The sequence below is a fragment of the Mesoplodon densirostris genome, chromosome 14 (assembly GCF_025265405.1).
Source record: "Mesoplodon densirostris isolate mMesDen1 chromosome 14, mMesDen1 primary haplotype, whole genome shotgun sequence".
Lineage (NCBI taxonomy): Eukaryota > Metazoa > Chordata > Mammalia > Artiodactyla > Ziphiidae > Mesoplodon > Mesoplodon densirostris.
Genome location: NC_082674.1, coordinates 46,457,306 through 46,475,669, shown reverse-complemented (window position 1 = coordinate 46,475,669; position 18,364 = coordinate 46,457,306). Strand labels below are relative to the sequence as shown.

At 33.1% G+C, this 18,364-nt stretch overlaps 1 protein-coding gene across 8 annotated transcripts in view; it reads left to right on the top strand.

Moving 5' to 3' along the window:
• Window positions 1-18,364, top strand: part of CCDC88A (coiled-coil domain containing 88A) — a 123,843-nt gene that overhangs the window by 76,144 nt on the left and 29,335 nt on the right. For all 8 annotated transcript variants that reach the window (XM_060117505.1, XM_060117507.1, XM_060117506.1 and 5 more), the window contains 6 exons: window positions 4,688-4,825; window positions 6,375-7,445; window positions 8,785-8,912; window positions 11,682-11,820; window positions 13,777-13,941; window positions 17,522-17,683. In XM_060117505.1, the coding sequence (XP_059973488.1) occupies window positions 4,688-4,825; window positions 6,375-7,445; window positions 8,785-8,912; window positions 11,682-11,820; window positions 13,777-13,941; window positions 17,522-17,683 (1,803 nt within the window). The remainder of the gene's footprint in view (window positions 1-4,687; window positions 4,826-6,374; window positions 7,446-8,784; window positions 8,913-11,681; window positions 11,821-13,776; window positions 13,942-17,521; window positions 17,684-18,364) is intronic.

Genomic DNA, 18,364 nt, shown 5'->3' with positions numbered 1-18,364 from the left:
AATCAGAGTTTACAAAATCTTGATATTATATCATCCATTCTTAATTTGGTAGCTAGAGTATTTCTATAAGAAAAAACTTCTTTTTAAAAACTATTGGTTTAAAAAAAAAAACCACCACTGGTTACTCTGAGAACAGCTCTTAGGGGTAAAGTAGGATGAATGTTTGATTCTTTACCTTTATTTACCAGTTTCCTAGTAATGAATCAGTTCTCTCATATCCTCCTGAGATAGTTAGGGAGTGAGTTTGTTGTTTATTTTAGTGTCATTATGAACTCATGGATTTAAAAATATTTAAAGTATTTTAATACACTGTATTTATTTTTCTTACTCTCCCAACTCTTTAAGCTGCTTCCTGAATCCTTATGACATGACCTTAGCACTCCTGGAGAGCTTCCTTGCTTTCTACCATGACAAAGTGTTCTCTTAAACATTTCCTGCCTCAGTCCTGAAAACAGCCATTTCTCCAAAAAGCCCTTGTTCCTTTTAGTGGGAAGTGGTATTTAGAGACCACAATTTAGGGATTATGAAACCTGAATTTTAACTAGACTTTGAACAGAAATACAAGTGTACCTTTTTTTTATTGCATTTTACTTTATTTCACTTCACAGATAATTGTGGTTTTTACAGCTTGAAAGTTTAAGGCAATCCTGCTTCAGACAAATCTATCAGAACCATTTTTCTAACAGCATTTGCTTATTACTTCGTGTCTCTGTGTCACCTTTTGGTAATTTTCACAATATTTCAAACTCATTGTTATTGTATTTGTTATGGTGATGTCTAATCAGTGATCTTTGATGTTAGTATTGTAATTGTTTGGGGGCGCCACAGACTACACCCATGTAAGATAGTGAACTTAACCCATAAATGGTGTGTGTGTTCTGACTTCTCCACTGACTGGTGAGTCCCCCATCTCTCTCCCTCTCCTTGGCCCTCCATATTCCCTGAGACACAACAATATTGAAATTAGGCCAGTTAATAACCTACAGTGGCCTCTGTGTTCAAGTGAAAGGAAGTGTCGCACGTCTCTCACTTTAAATCAAAAGCTAGAAATGATTAAGCTTAGTGAAGAAGGTGTGTTGAAAGCCAAGACAGTCTGAGAGAGAGGCCTCCTGCACCAGTTAGCCAAGTTGTGCATGCAAAGAAAAAGTTCTTGAAGCGAATTAAAAGTGCTACTCCAGTGAACATACGAATGATAAGAAAGTGAAAGACCATTATTGCTGATATGAAGAAAGTTTTAGTAGTCTGGCTAGAAGACATGCCAGCCACAAAATTCCCTTAAGCCAAAGCCTAATCCAGAGCAATGCCCTCTCTTTGATTCTTTTAAGGCTGAGAGAGGTGAGGAAGCTTCAGAAGAGAAGTATGAACCTTGCGGAGGTTGGTTTGTGAGATTGAAGGAAAGAGCTGTCTACATAACATAAAAGTACAACAGGAAGCAGCAATTGCTGATGTAGAAGCTGTATTTAATTATCCAGAATATCTAGAATATCTAGTTAATATAATTAATTAAGGTGGCTACACTAAACAGTAGATTTTCAGCATAATCGAAACAACCTTCTATTGGAAGAAGACGCCGTCTAAGACTTCCATAGCTAGAGAGGGTAAGTCAGTGCTTAGGTTCAAAGCTTCAGAGAACAGCCTGACTCTCTTGGTAAGGGGCTAATGCAGCTGGTGGCTTGAAATTGAAGTCAGTACTCATTTACCATTCCCAAAATCCTAGGGCCCTTAAGAATTCTGCTTAATCTACTTTCCCTGTGCTCTCTCAGTGGAACAACAAAGCCTGGGTGACAGCACATCTGTTTATAATATGATTTACTGACTATTCTAAGCCCACTTTTGAGACCTTACTGCTCAAACAAAAATTCCTTTCAAAATACTGCCGATCATTGACAATGCACCTGGTCACCCAAGAGCTCTGGTGTAGACTTAAAATGAGATTCATGTTTTCATGCCCACTAAGACAACATCCATTCTGCAACCCATGGATCAAGGAGTAAGTTCGACTTTCAAGTCTTATTCTTTAAGAAATATATTTTGTAAGGCTATAGGTGCCGTAGAAGGTGATTCCTCTGATGGATCTGGGCAAAGTCAATTGAAAACATTCTGGAAAGGATTCACCATTCTAGATGCCATTAAGAACATTCGTGATTCATGGGAAGAGGTCAAAGTAACAACATTAATGGAGTTTGAAAGAAGTTGATTCTGACCCTCATGGATGACTTGGAGGGGTTCAGGACTTCAGTGGAGGAAGTTTTGCAGATGTGGAGGAAATAGCAAGAGAACCAGAATTAGAAATGGAGCCTGAAGATGTGACTGAATTGCTGTACTCTCTTGATAGAACTTTAATGGATTAGGAGTTGCTTCTTATGTGTTAGCAAAGAAAGTGGTTTCTTGAGATGGAATCTACTGGTGAAGATGCTGTGAAGATAGTTGAAATGATAACAAAGGACTTAGAATATTACATAAAGTTGATAAAGCAGTAACAATGTTTAAGAGAAGTGACTCCAATTTTGAAAAATATTCTGATGCTGTTAAATGGCATTGCATGCTACAGAGAAATCATTCATGAAAGGAAGCGTCAATCAACGCATAAGAAATTGCATAGTCACCCCAACCTTCAGCAGCTACTACGCTGGTCAGTCAGCAACCATCAACAACTAGGCAAGACCCTCCACCAGCAAAAAGATTATGATTTACTGAAGGCTCAGATGATGGTTAACATTTTTAGCAGTGAAGTATTTGAAGGTCTGTACATTGTTTTTTTAGACATAATGCTATTGCACACTTAATAGACTACAGTGTAGTGTAAACACAGCTTTTATGTGCACGGGGAAACCGTAAAATTCATGTGACTCATTTAATTGCGGTATTTACTTTATTGCAGTGATCTGGATCCAAACCTGCAATATCTCTGAGATATTCTGTTTTCCAATTGTGGGACAGTTAGACCAAGTAATTTATTTTTGCATATCTTTCTGCCTACACACACACACACACACACACACACACACACACACACACACTATACATAAATAGAAATCATATTATAAAAGCATACCTGATATTTTTATCATGAACCCCTTCCATCACATATGCTCTCTAAAATGTGCTTTCACTTTTGTTTCCAGTTCTTGGTCACTGTGAACAATACTGTAATAAATATTCTTATACATGTGTCCTTATGAATTAATTTTTATTTCTATTTGTAGTCAGCCATGTCTAGTTTTTCCTTCGATGGATCCTGGGTTTCTAGACTTGGTTATGAAAATCCCTCTAATTTTTAGACCAGTAGTTTTGAACAGGTATGCCTCAGAATCACTTTCAGGACTTGTTAAGGTACAGATTGCTGAGCTCTATGCCCAGGGCTTGTCATTTGGTAGGTCTGGGGTGGGGGCTAAGAATTCTCATTTCCAACAAGTTCCTAGGGGATGCTCATCCTGCTGTTTTGGAGCCATGCCTTGAGAACTGCTGCCTTTGATAATGCAGATAGACTAGACTCCTTGATTTTCTTGCAAGATCTTTACTCTCTTAAAACATTTTGCATCATCTTTAGTTCACTAACCAAATAATCTTAATAAGTATTTCACAATAAATATAGTGTTAAAGTAAGAGTGGCCATTTAGAATTCGGAACAGTTTTATTTTTGTTGTCACTATAATTGGATCTGGAAATTTGATTTTGAAATTAGCTTTAAAGTCTAATTAGTAAATTCTTATGATTCCAGCAATTTTTGATCAATTCATTGTATATCTTTTGTAAGCTGAATGTTTCACTTGAATTCCATAACACAACAGATGCATTTAATTAAATAACTACTATCCATATATTTCAATCAATAATGGGAGAACCAGATTAGTTATTAATAGCTTAAAGTTTCCTGATTGTATAAATTAATGTTGAATTGAGTTATTGGATTAGATTTGTGACTTGATGCTTTTGAGATGTTACTTCTTAGAGTTCCTAACTATTAATATAAAGATTTAAGTAATATTTAAACTGAAGTGGAGTATTTTACATACCCAAATCTTCTTTATTTTTTTTATTACCTGGTTTGAATATGTTATATAATGGGAAATCAATAGTTTGGTATATTTTGAAGTTGAATTTGCTTTTTCATATTTATTAACCTCATACTTTATTATATCTTTAAAATGTGTAATTCACAATAAATTTAAACGTATAATTTAAGTATTTGCTGGAGTTTTGTTCAGACCTTATTTGTCTCTAGTAATCTCCTTTTTTCTTTCTCTTTTCTTTTTATTTTAATCCAAGTCCCTTCTTGTTTCCTCATTTTCTCATCTTTTCCTTCTTGAGCACTGAAATTCCTTGACTAATTAAAATTTCACTTTACAAATCCATTCAAGCCAAGAGAGTTTTCAGTAAGATTTGTACATTCTTCATATGGCACGTGTGTATGTATTTAGTTATGTTTGTGTTTAGAAGTAGAACTTTGCCCTCAAAGATGCAGAGGATAAGAAAGATAGTCATGTTACGTACATTTTATACAGCTGCTAAAATTAGCTCGGAATGTTATCAATACTTGAATTTTTCTATGAAATTCTTAAATTGCACCATTTGAGTATTAAAACTGTGTTCTATCCTTTATTCAATGATTAGCTTTTGTTTTTACATGTTTCCACTATTGTGAAATATTTAATGATATATTGTTTTGTGATTTCATTTTCTCCAGGTTGAAATTCTTGAAAATGAGATTATTCAAGAAAAGCAAAGTCTTCAGAATTGTCAGAATTTAAGCAAGGACCTAATGAAGGAGAAAGCTCAGCTTGAAAAAACAATTGAAACACTTAGAGAAAATTCAGAGAGACAGGTTCTTAAATTTCCTATTAAGCAACATATTTTAAAATTTATTAGCACAAGTTATTTTAAAGCTTGTGCAAAATGTTCATAATAACGTTAAATGGAAATATTTTAGAATTTTTTAGATTTTAACATAACTATGGTTTTACCTCATTTTCTATCCCATGCATTTTAGGAAAGTTGAAGGGAAAGCTTTAGAATTTTTTAAATTGCCAGTGTGCTTAATAATTATCTGGTATAAAATTTTGTGGTACCTGTGTTTGAATCGCTTTCAAGTGTCATTGGAATAGAACTGCAGATTTTAAAGTCCCTGAATGAAGTTGGGGTGAAATGCAGCTCTACTCTGATCCCACTAAGGAGGGACAAGTGGTGGCAGCACATATCTTGGATATTTTCGTACTTGCTTTCAAGTGTTTATTGGTTATTCTCATTTTATGCTTGAGGAAACTGAGAATTGAATAGATTAAGTGACTGGCTGTTTTAAATTTTCTAATTTTTAGAAGTAAAATGGAGACTTACCTGACAGTCCAGTGGTTAGGACTTTGCGCTTACACTGCAGGGGTCACGGGTTTGATCCCTGGTCAGGGAACTGAGATCCCACACCCTGCATGCTGCACAATGTGGCCAAAAAGAAAAAAAAAAAAGTCAAATGATTTGCTTTGTATTATCTAGGTATAGTCCTCAGGCCACCTATAAAAATACAGATTTCCATAGAGCTACAGAAGAAAAATTCTAGGGCTAAGTACAAGGTTCTCAGGATTGTTTTACACACTGAATTTTAAGAACCATTACAATAGGCCATGGTATAAATTGGATGGACTAGTTTTAAAATGTACCAGAGATTTTGTTATTTTGATGTTTCAAAATTAGAATTCTTTTAGGGAATAAATACACACCAATATACATGCACATAGAGCAAATAGTGTATTTACTGAGGATTCACTGTGTATATGCATTGCGAAATCTATTGAATGAACGTAAAAGCTTATATCTTCAAGAAGATATGTATGTACACTTCACCTATACTCATATTGCAATTTAAATCATGTAACCATAAATGATCTGAAGATCATTTTGATTAATATTCAATACATTTCTCTTAACCATTCCTTTACATTATGGATTCCCTAAAGATGTGAACTTTAAAGACTTGTCAGTATATGTACACGGTGATCTCTCAGTAAATATTTGTCAATTAAAATTAAGGTAGACGGTTTTACCACCTTTTTTTTTTTTTTTTTGTGGTACGTAGGCCTCTCACTGTTGTGGCCTTTCCCGTTGCGGAGCACAGGCTCCGGACGCACAGACTCAGTGGCCATGGCTCAGGGGCCCCACCACTCCGCGGCATGTGGGATCTTCCCAGACCAGGGCACAAACCCGTGTCTCCTGCATCGGCAGGCGGACTCTCAACCACTGCACCACCAGGGAAGACTGGTTTTAGCACTTTTTTATGGTGTGATTTCCCTGTTAGTTTTTTTGGGGGGGAAAACTATGTTAGTTAAAATATTTAGTTCATGTTCAGTTAAGTTTTAAATTTTCTCCTTTCTTTTTTTTATTAGATTAAAATATTGGAACAGGAAAATGAACATCTGAATCAAACTGTATCCTCCTTAAGGCAGCGCTCCCAGATAAGTGCTGAAGCAAGGGTGAAAGACATTGAAAAAGAAAATAAAATTCTCCATGAATCTATCAAGGAAACCAGTAGCAAGCTAAGCAAGATTGAATTTGAAAAAAGGCAAATCAGAAAAGAATTGGAACATTATAAAGAAAAAGGAGAACGCACAGAAGAACTTGAAAATGAGTTACATCATCTTGAAAAAGAAAATGAATTGTTACAGAAAAAGATAACCAATTTAAAAATTACTTGTGAAAAAATTGAGGCCTTAGAACAAGAAAATTCAGAGCTAGAAAGAGAAAATAGGAAATTTAAAAAAACATTGGATAGCTTTAAAAACCTTAGTTTTCAGTTAGAATCCCTAGAGAAAGAGAATTCCCAGCTTGATGAGGAAAACTTAGAACTGCGAAGGAATGTAGAATCTTTGAAGTGTGCAAGCATGAAAATGGCTCAGCTACAACTAGAAAACAAAGAACTGGAAAGTGAAAAAGAACAACTTAAGAAAGGTTTAGAGCTCATGAAAGCATCTTTCAAGAAAACAGAACGCTTAGAGGTTAGCTACCAGGGTTTAGATACAGAAAATCAAAGGCTACAGAAAGCTCTAGAAAACAGCAATAAAAAAATTCAGCAGTTGGAAAGTGAACTACAAGACTTAGAGATGGAAAATCAAACATTGCAAAAAAACCTAGAAGAGTTAAAAATATCTAGCAAAAGACTAGAACAGCTAGAAAAAGAAAACAAATCATTAGAACAAGAGACTTCTCAACTGGAAAAGGATAAGAAACAACTGGAGAAGGAAAATAAGAGACTCCGACAACAAGCAGAAATAAAAGATACCACATTAGAAGAAAATAATGTGAAAATTGGAAATTTGGAAAAAGAAAACAAAACCCTTTTCAAAGAGATTGGTATTTATAAAGAATCCTGCATTCGTCTGAAAGAATTAGAGAAAGAAAATAAGGAGCTTGTAAAAAGAGCAACTATTGATATAAAAACTTTAGTTACATTACGAGAGGTAAATATAGTTACTTAAATTTCAGACAAATATTTTTTATATTTTTAACTCAGGGCTCTTTAACTTTTATTGCAGTAATTTGCATCATCTATTTATGGTTCAAAGTAGAAATTTAGAATTAGAAGCAGTTTCCAAGTTTCCTACTTTTGTTAAACTAAGGAGTAAATGTAAATTGTAATTTTAAAGAAATTGTAATAATAAGGTTTCAATGTGTTATCTGACTTATTTATTCATTATAATTTTATACTTTTATCTCAGAGTAATATTAAAACCTTTGATCAAAACTGTTACTGAATGTGATAGCTACTAGTATTGAATGTGCCAAATACTGGACAGTTTTTACAGCCAATCCTTTATAGGTGTTATCTCCATTAGATTAGAAAACTGAGGTTCAGAGACATTAAGTAACTTTCTTAACACCACAATTGTACATTTGGATTCCTGGATTTAAATCCAGATCTTTCAGATTTCAAAGCTCCTTGAATTTTGACTTCTAAGCTACAGAATGCAAATCAGATTGAATTTAAAGGTCAACGTTGAACAATTGGTAGTTGGTTGGATCTGTGTGTTGAGAAGAATTCTGAAATTTATGAGTAGATCGACAATAAATTGTTGGTATAGCTCAGGAGATAGCATGCTTGGCTCTTACTTGCTATCCCTATGCTATACTATATATGATAACCCTTTAAGTTCAATTGAAAAATATCTTAGTTAGCATTCTGGCAGAAGCTCACATTGGGAAATATGCCTTTCTGCTAAAGAGGCATTGAGAAGGGACCATTATTATTCTTTCTTTTTTTTTTTTTTTAACTTTCTGTTGTTCTACAGTCTTACAGACATGAACAGTAGGTTCCTGGTCCCATCTCTAAGAATTCCCCCTAGTTATTCAGTTCAATATCTTAGGCCTCTTCCACTGGGAGAGGGGTCCTTGTGGTGGGAGAAGGGTGTTATATCTAACATATATTCATAGGAAGAAATGTGCAATAAGGTTCTAGTTCATTATTAAATTAATGGATATGTGTTGTTTTCCCCACAGTTTTCAAGCCTAAGGTGTGTAATCACAAGTACAAGTTTCTCCTTTTAGTTTTTAAACACTAAAAAGTTAAAACGAACTATTAGCAAACTAAAAGAAGGAAAACAGTACTCTTTGAACTAGGTGATAATTTTGTTGCCTAACTATTTTTTATTGATGAAGGAAAATGCTCAGCAACAGCATTTCTGTCTTTCCTGGTTTAAATTGTATGTATTCCTGGATGGTGGTAGTTGGAATCTTGGCTGAATTTCTTGGATGTTTATGTTCATAACACTCATGTGAGTTTTGCATTACTTTTAAAATAAGGATTTGGTGAGTGAAAAACTGAAGACTCAACAAATGAATAATGATCTTGAAAAATTAACTCATGAGCTTGAGAAGATAGGGTTAAATAAAGAGCGACTCTTACATGATGAGCAGAGTACTGATGACAGGTGAGTACTAAGTCTATCTGAGAAACAGTGGAAATAATTTTTTTGTTTTTCAAACATTAATTTTGAGACTGAGAAGCAATTAATATATGAAAATAATGTGAAAAACTAAGACTTGACAAACAGAATAAAAATTAACTTATATATTTTAATTTGAGAGTTTTCAACAGGTTTAAAGAGAATTTACCATGGTAAATATAGTCTATCAGTTAATTGGATTTTCAGGTAGTCTACTATTTGCAGTCAAATGCTCTACCCCTGAAGGTAGTCTACTATTTGGCATCTAGTTAGCCACGTGATTCCAGCTAGAATAGAAGTGTGTATTGTTAAGAATATTGTTTTTTGTACACTAGATTTTAATTCATTGGAATTTTTGTAACTATATAATTTGTATTTTTGCTGTCTACCCATTATTACTGTTCTAGTAAGTATATTTTATATTAAATATATATAGGAAAAATTAATGCTGATTATATGGGATTTATTTATGTAATTTTGAGAATATTCAAAGTTAATAGAATAGATTGATACTTTTAATAGTTAGTTCTATAATAACAAATAGAAGTAATTTGAGGCATTTATTCTAGCAATCAATTCAAGCAATCTTAATTGAATTAATTATAGATATTTCGTGAGAAAATATTTTTTGAGTTAAACACATCGTTAATGGACAATTTAGTTGACTACCTTTTAATATAGATACTGAATATGCATCTCTGCTTTATTCAGACAGATTTTCTACCTGTCATGTGTAAGACATTTTAAATGTAGAGCAAAAAGTACAGCAAACCATACAGCTGCCTGTTTTAAATTTATAAACCCAGCTTTTGAGGGGCCCTTCACACTGTGGTATCTCTTCCCAAACCTTACTTCATACAATTAATCAATGTTAATTAAGCTTTTATTACCTGCTGATTATCAGGCATCAAATAAATAATAATGTTTCAGCTGGATCTTGAAGAATGACAGAAATTTGCAAGGTGGAAATGGGGAAGGGCATTCCATGCAAATAAAGCACAAAGGTGTGTTGAGCAATCCTGAGTGACATTATAGATGGATTAGAAAAGGGACAAATTTGAAGGTACAGAGACCATTTAGGAAGCTATTAGTAATACTCTAGGCAAGATGTAAATGTATTCATTAATCCACACATTTTCGTTTATAATGAAAGCATTAGATATGGAGATAAGGGTATGTATATTGAAATAAAACTTTTAGGAAAGGGAATTGAGAACAGTTAATAACTATGATCGAATCGGGGGGATCAGGAAACGAAGTGTCTTAAGCCACTAAACCTGCTTCTTTCTCAGCAAGTAAGTTAACCTTAACATCACAAAGAAAATTAGAGTTCACAGACATAAATTCCCTTAACATTCCATCCCCTCCATCTTGGAATTATGTGTATCTGCATCTGTCTTTACCTCTAATCTCAGATGGTATCCCTAATTCTTTTGTTAGTCTAACCTTTTCATCTTTCAGTTGATGTCGTTCCCTCTGACCCCCTTTGAAAATACAATTATTATTAAGATATTTATTCTTGCCATCAAGGAATATACAGTCTAATTGTGGAATTGAATATATAAATAGATAGAGTGCAACCAAGTAAATTTAGTGGTGGAATTGCAAACAGAGTGCAATGTGATCACTCTTGTCTTTCTCTTTTAATAGCTCTTTTTCCTGTGCTTTCTCTTTCAATATGGTTTCCTAGGGTTATGTTGTTAAGCCTCTTATCCATTCCATGAGCATTCCTGTCCATCATCTCAGCTAATACCCATATTATTCTCTGCTTACTGGACATCTCTATCTGGACAGTCCAGAACTCAGGCATCACTAATTTAATATATCCAAAGTCACACTCATTACATGCTTTAAAATTGTTGACTCAAGCCAATACCAAAATGAGTGAGATTTGTTCTCTTTTCTCAATGAACTTAAAATCTGGCTGAGCAGAAAATATATACACACAAATTAATTACAGTAAGAGGCAGAGTATGATAAAAGTTTCTCATATTTGTACTTTAGGTTTTTATTTGGTTTAGTCATTGAGGTTCTCAGGTGTAGAAATAGATTAATCCGTAATTCCTAGTCTGTGGTTCACTCTCAAAGTGTGTTCATGAACTGTACTTTTTTGTAAAAAAAAAAAAAAATCTTAGGAATAATATAAATATTCATGAACCCACCATTCAAAAAGATAACTAAAATTTTGACACTCAGATCTATCTTCCTCTTCCTCTTCCTGTTCTGTCACCAGTATCTTGTGTCTTAACATATCATTCCTTTTTTTTTTTAGTATTCTGCAAGTACTCTATGCCCTGAACGTAGTCTTCAGTGAGCTTTAAGTCATATGTACTTGTATAAATACATTATAAATTAATATCATAGATGAATGCTTAATAATGTGATAAATGTGATAAATCCATCTACTTACTCTTTGTATAGATTCTATTCTTATAAAACTGAAAGGAATATTTTGAGACTCAGATCTTCCAGATGCCTTTTTTGAGTACTAATTTTTGCTTTTGACAGCCTAAAATGTAATTTGGAGCTGTGATTTACTGATTTACTCAGTGATTTTTTGTTTTTTCATTACCAGGAATAGTTTAAAAGGGGGAGTGGGTAGTAAGAGCAGGATAATTTAATTTGCTTCTTTTTTAAAAAGACTATTTTATAAAGTCTATTTATAATATCAGTATCTGTGGTCATAAATTATCTTTAAAAATAATTTTCTGACCTCCAGTAATGAACTATATTATTTTTATACTTGGATAATAGATACAAACTTTTGGAATCAAAATTAGAATCTACTCTAAAGAAGTCCCTTGAAATAAAAGAAGAAAAAATTGCTGCATTAGAAGCTCGATTAGAAGAGTCCACAAATTATAACCAGCAGTTGCGCCAAGAACTTAAAACAGTAAGTGTGACTTCCTTGGAAAGAATTTTAATTGTCTTTTTTTTTTTTTCTTTTTTGGCCCCACGGCACGGCTTGCAGGATCTTAGTTCTCTGACCAGGGATTGATCCTGGATTGAACCCAGGCCCTGGCAGTGAAAGCACCGAGTCCTAACCACTGGACCACCAGGGAACTCCCTAATTGTCAAACAGTTGGACAGAAAAGTGTAAAGTAGAAAATAAAAATGAAACAATTTTATTAACATTTTGTCTATTCTTCCTTTTTCTTAAATTTTAGAATATTCTTAAACAGATCTTTGTCATGTAGTTTGTAACAAACTATTTTGTCTATACACTATAATTTATTCAATCCTATTTCATCTATGAATCTCCCTCATGCAGTAAGGGACATATCAGAATTGTGAGAGTGGGATGGGGAGGAGGCAGGCTTATTTCATTGGGAGGAACTCTCAGTGTGATTCTGACGCTTCTGACACTAAAATAGGAGCCTGGAAATGGTGTCATCCATCCATGTTATTAAGACGTTGAAAGTATTAAAAACCAAAGTGGAAAATCAGGATCCTAGAACACCTGTTAGGTCACTTGCCAAGATTTAAATTACATTCTATCTTGGCATCTTTTTTTCTTTAGTCTCACATCATTCTTTTCTAACTCAGTAGTAGTAGCAAAGTTTGAGCCATAAGCTTTCTTAAGGTTGCATCAGACATTGAATTATTTTAAACATTTATATCCTTGTCTCAATAGAAAGTTTGGGGTTAATTTAGAAATTTATTATAATCATTTCCTAGGATAAACTAGTAATTCAGGATAAGTATAATAATCATCAATTTAAATTGAAGAGAGCAATTAAGTTAATAAGTTAATAGTTAATTTTGGCTGATTACCAAGTTGTTAGTTTTTTTGTTTTTTTGTCTGCATTGGGTCTTCGTTGCTGTGCGTAGGCTTTCTCTAGTTGCGGCGAGTGGAGGCTAGTCTTCGTTGCGGTGCATGGGCTTCTCATTGTGGTGGTTTCTGGTTGCGGAGCATGGGCTCGCGACACGCGGGCTTCAGTGGTTGCAGCACGTGGGCTCAGTAGTTGCGGCACGCGGCCCCTAGAGCATGCAGGCTTCAGTAGTTGTGGCACACAGGTTTAGTTGCTCCGCGGCTTGTGGGATCTTCCTGGATCGGGGCTCAAACCCGTGTCCCCTGCATTGGCAGGTGGATTCTTAACCACTGCACCACCAGGGAAGTCCCCAAGTTTTTAGTTTTGATTTTGCTCTCTTAAAGTAGGATTTGGTTATACCAGAAAACCAGAAAACCCTAGATAAGATACATCCTTGGTTTGCTCACTCTTCATAAAAATGAATTACAGAAATTTTATGTGGGTCAGTATCTGAATAAAGAAGTCATTTATTTATTACCATAGGTCATTCTGAGCAACAAAATCCTTCTTAAAAGGCCAGACATATATAGATACTTCTTCAACTTTAGGTATCTTTTTAAGGGGAATTAATATATGTGTCAAGTCTTTATTTGTTCCTGATATGGGAATCTCTGAAATCTCTAAATCAGCTATAAATAGCTCTAAAAACAATTGTTAGTATCTAGCATCATGTCTATATCCAGTTAATCTATCCTTCAGTGATATTTTCGTCATAAATAGTAGGATCTGAAATTATAAAATATATTGTAGGAACATGGCATATAAGCAGAGTATATTTAATATTTCTACAGGATTTGAATTTTACAAAGCATAAATTGTGATCATAATAATAATGATAATCATGTGTATTACTTTTCATATTTTTAAATGAACTGTCTCTCACATTCACCAGACCATTGTGGAGTCAAACTAATTATGATAAATATTATAACCTTGGTGGTATGTTTTTTCCCCATTAAAATATTATAAATAAACTAAAACAATATTATAAATCAACTATACTTCAATTTTTAAAAATATTTTAAATAAAATTTTAGGTGAAAAAGAATTATGAAGCTCTCAAGCAGAGACAAGATGAGGAAAGGATGGTACAGAGCTCTCCTCCAATTTCTGGTGAAGATAACAAATGGGAGCGAGAAAGTCAAGAAACAACCAGAGAGCTTCTGAAAGTTAAAGACAGATTAATTGAAGTTGAAAGAAATGTAAGTAGTTTAGTAGGAATAAGGTTTTTTAGAAGTAAAGGATCATTGAATATATAACTCAGAAAATTTATCTAATTTGTAGCTTTGTTCATTTTATACTTTCTTGACTGGTTTATTTTTTAATATTAAAAACACACAGAAAAACTAATAATTTAATATTCTTTTCTTCGTCACCCTCATGTAAGTCCATCAGCAAGCTTTGTCAACTCTGTCTTGTAAATATAACCCAAACTCATCTACTTCTCTTCATCTCTGCTGTTACCACTCTAGTCTAAGGTACCATTATCTCTCATCTGGACTATTAGAGTATCCTCCTAACTGGCCTGCCCCTTTCCCTCCCAAACTAACCCATTCTCAATGTAGTAACCTAGAGTTATTTTTAAAACATAATCCAGGTCATGTCATTTTCCTACATAAAATCTTCAATGGCTTCCCATTTCATTTATAATAAAATCCATATTCTTTACTGCATCTGTAAGATCCTTTTTGATATTGCCCTGCCTGTATCTCTGACCTTATACCATATTATTCTTCCACCAACCATTCTTATTAATCAGGGGATAATATTATTATTATCTGTTAATATGTGGAAAACATGGAACAGCGACTGGCACATAATAAGTAAATTAATTCTAGTCATATTGGCCTTTTCTGTTTGTTCCTATCTCAGGGCTTTTCTGTTTGCTTGCCCTACCTGGAACATGTGACTGGCTTCTGTTAGCATTCAGGTCTCATAACACATATCTTCTACAAGAGGTTTTCCCTGACCCCTTCCCCCAGTAAAGTAGCTATCCCCAACTTAAACCATTTACTGTCACATCACTGCCTTGTTTAGTTTCTTTATAGAACTTTTTACCGGTGAAATTCTTTTATTCATTGATTTATTGTTTGACTACTATAAAAAACCTCCTTGAACGCAGGTAGCTTGTCCTTCTTTTACATCACTGTGCCTTCAGTATGTAAAACAACGCTTGGTAGATAGCAGATACTTAATAAATACTCACTGAGTGAGTTTACTAAATATTTGACAGTAGAAAATAATCAAACAAATTCAACAACCATTTATCCTTCAAAGATAAATGAGCTTAAAGAACTTAACATGCTAACAAGTAAAATAGTTGTGGTTTTTATTGTTTTGTAGTTTAGTATTAATTGAAAACTTTAAGCCGTGAAGTCAAAAATTAATCTCCTTCATTATTGGTTTCTACTTTCTCATCCAAAAATAATCACTGAACACAGTTTTATCTTCCCAGAAAAATGTTTGTGATTTATCTGTTTATAGACGTATATTTCTTTTACAGATTTACACTTGTGGGATCTTATTTCCATTTTTCAATTATGTTATCTTAGAGATCTATTTTAGCAGATACAGAGCTATATCATTTTATTTAATAACTGTGTATTGTATTATTCCATTGTGTACGTGTTACCATAATTTAAATAAATCCCACATCAGTGGACATTTATTTTCAGATTTTGCTGCAGTGAAAATCCATATATAACATGTTCATAGGGTAATAAATTCCTGTCAGTAGAATTGATAGGACAAAGAGCATATATATATATACACATATTTCGGTGTGTATGTGTGTGTGTTTAATTTTTTTAACATCTTTATTGGAGTATAATTGCTTTACAATGCTGTGTTAGTTTCTGCTTTTTAATTTTAATTGATATAATTTTCAGAAATATCAATTTTCAATCCCACTAACAGAATACCTATTTTTTCAGATTAACATTGGATATTACCAGTTTTAATTTTTATTGAAGTGATAGGAGAAAATATTTTGTGTGTTTTACATTATTAGTGAGCTATTTTATGTCTTTTTATGTATATATCAGCCATATATGAATACCTGTGTTTCATTATTCAGTGATATATATGTATAGATCAATCACTTGGATTAATAATTACATTTCAGAAAATTTGGTGTGTAATGTTGTATAAGATAAATCTCTTTTTCCATTGACTTCCTCTCTAAATTTCCATTGGGGGAAAAATTTACCTGGTTGTCATAGTTTAGCCATTTTAGATGATGGGTTTATAAAGATGGCTACCCTATATTAGACTGGTAATTTTTGTGCATTTGCTAGTACATATGTTGTTAACTTCATACTTTTCCATTGTAAACTTTTTCCTGTTCTGAGATATCTAATCTCAGTTATCTCTTCCATTCATTATAGACTGTAGGAATTTTTCTTATTCTTAGGGAACACCCAGACTTATCATTAGAGTTTGTACATTTTGGTTTCTAAAGAGCTGACCTATAATAGTAGTTAACATGTATAGGTGAAAAATGGTTCACCTCTTTGGTGTATCAAAATGGTATACAAGTACATCATTATTCCATATTATTTTCCAGTGTAAATTTTTTTTTCACCCTTTTTATGTGATCAAATGAACAAAACACAAGTACAATATCAACACCCATTTTTAAAGCATTTTTCTTCCTCAGCTTTGATTTTATGGTATAATATATGGGTCAAATCATGACTTGCCTTTTATGCAGTGATATGTAGTATGTATAACCTGAAAGCCTATAAAGTGAATGTTGTCTTCGTCTCATAAGGTATATATGATAAAAGTGATCTGTTGTGATTCAGTTGTAACTTTTTTTGCATGTTGCAATTATACAGATTCTGGCCTTGTACATTAAAGTTTTGTTTTGGTTTTCTAGAGGATTCTTTGTTTATACTTTTTGATGCTAATTTTTAAATGAATTTTTATTTAGAAATAATCTTGAAAATGTAATATCCATAACAAACATTTTATTATCTATCACATTAAATATAATGATTTACATAGTAATTCAGCTGTTTAACTATAAAATTGAAATATGGCCATATGTATTGGAAAAATTGAAAATAGTATGTTTTGTTTGGATTTGCTCCAGAAGTCCTATAGATGAAATAGTGTTTTAGTGAGTGTTTTATGCCATGGAAAAAAACACTAAAGAAAATACGTAACATCTGTTAGGTCTATTACGGACTAAATTTTTAAACAGATGTCTTAGATTGTTCCTGCTTCTCTTCCAAATATTTGTGTTTATAAAGTACTTAGTTTTGCTGCTACCCCTGGGACCACCACGTGTGTGTGTGTGTGCACATGCACGCATGTGTGTGTGTGTGTGTGTATATATATATATATATATATATATATATATATATATATATATATATTTACCTTTGGGCAATTTGAAAAGGTACACTCCATTGGCTAGACATAGCCCCATGCACTCTGGGCACTTTTGAACAGCATAAAAACCATTGAACTGACAATCCCATTCTAGTTTTTGTGTTAATAAATATATGTATAATGGAATATGTTATGGACATTATAAAGCAGGCAGAGCACAGACACAATAGTATATTAAGGTTTTAGTATTGCTTTCTTTTCCTTAGATTAAATATCTTTTTACAGTTTGGGATAGAGGGGAAATGTTTTGTCTTTTTCTCTATTAAGATTGTTGAGATTTTTTGGATTACAATGGTAATAAACACTTGTATAACATTCTTGTATTTGTTAAACAGAAATATGTTTGATGCTGCTTTTTTTTAAATATGTGTTTTCTTTATTCAGAATGCTACACTGCAAGCAGAGAAGCAAGCATTGAAAACTCAACTGAAGCAACTTGAGACACAGAACAATAATTTGCAGGCTCAGATTCTTGCACTTCAGAGGCAGACAGTATCATTACAGGAGCAGAATACCACTCTTCAAACACAGAATGCCAAGCTTCAGGTTGTAATGTAAAATTATCGGGATATGCAACAAAACTCTTGAATTATGCTATTATGCTATTAAAATAAGGACGACTAGACATGGTAACATTGTTTCCTAGAGAGAGAATTTAACAATTAGTTGAAGATAAAGTATTTCTATATGTGCTTTGCCAAATTTTCGGATATCAGCATTTTTTAAATGTCAGAACCTCTAAATTAAGTAATAAATGTACTCATCAAATAAAGATTATTTTTATTGACTTTATGGCCTTTTACCCATTTCATCAAGTTGCTAATAATTAATCAGATAGAAATCCTTGTTTTAGAGTATGATTGCAGCATATCTATTAGTTAAGTTACTGGAAAACAACACAGCATGAGAATTTTGTCTTTGGACTTATCCTTAATTCAAATGATCCGTCTTGCACTTAACACTACCAGTGTCTTTTCAAATAGAACAGCCAAGTGGGGGGAAGTGCAACTCTCTGAAACTCTTAAAAAGCAGTGAAGAAGTTCCCCCTCTGAATCTAAACGTTCTTCTTTCTCTAACTCTTTTCCAAATGATACAGCAAATACTAATTTAATTTAGACTTGAGAAAATTACCAATTGAATATTCACAAGTAATTTTTTACTTCTATCAACTCTCAACTTCTAGAAAATGATAAACTAGCATTTCAAATTTTGTTCTTTTTCATGGAA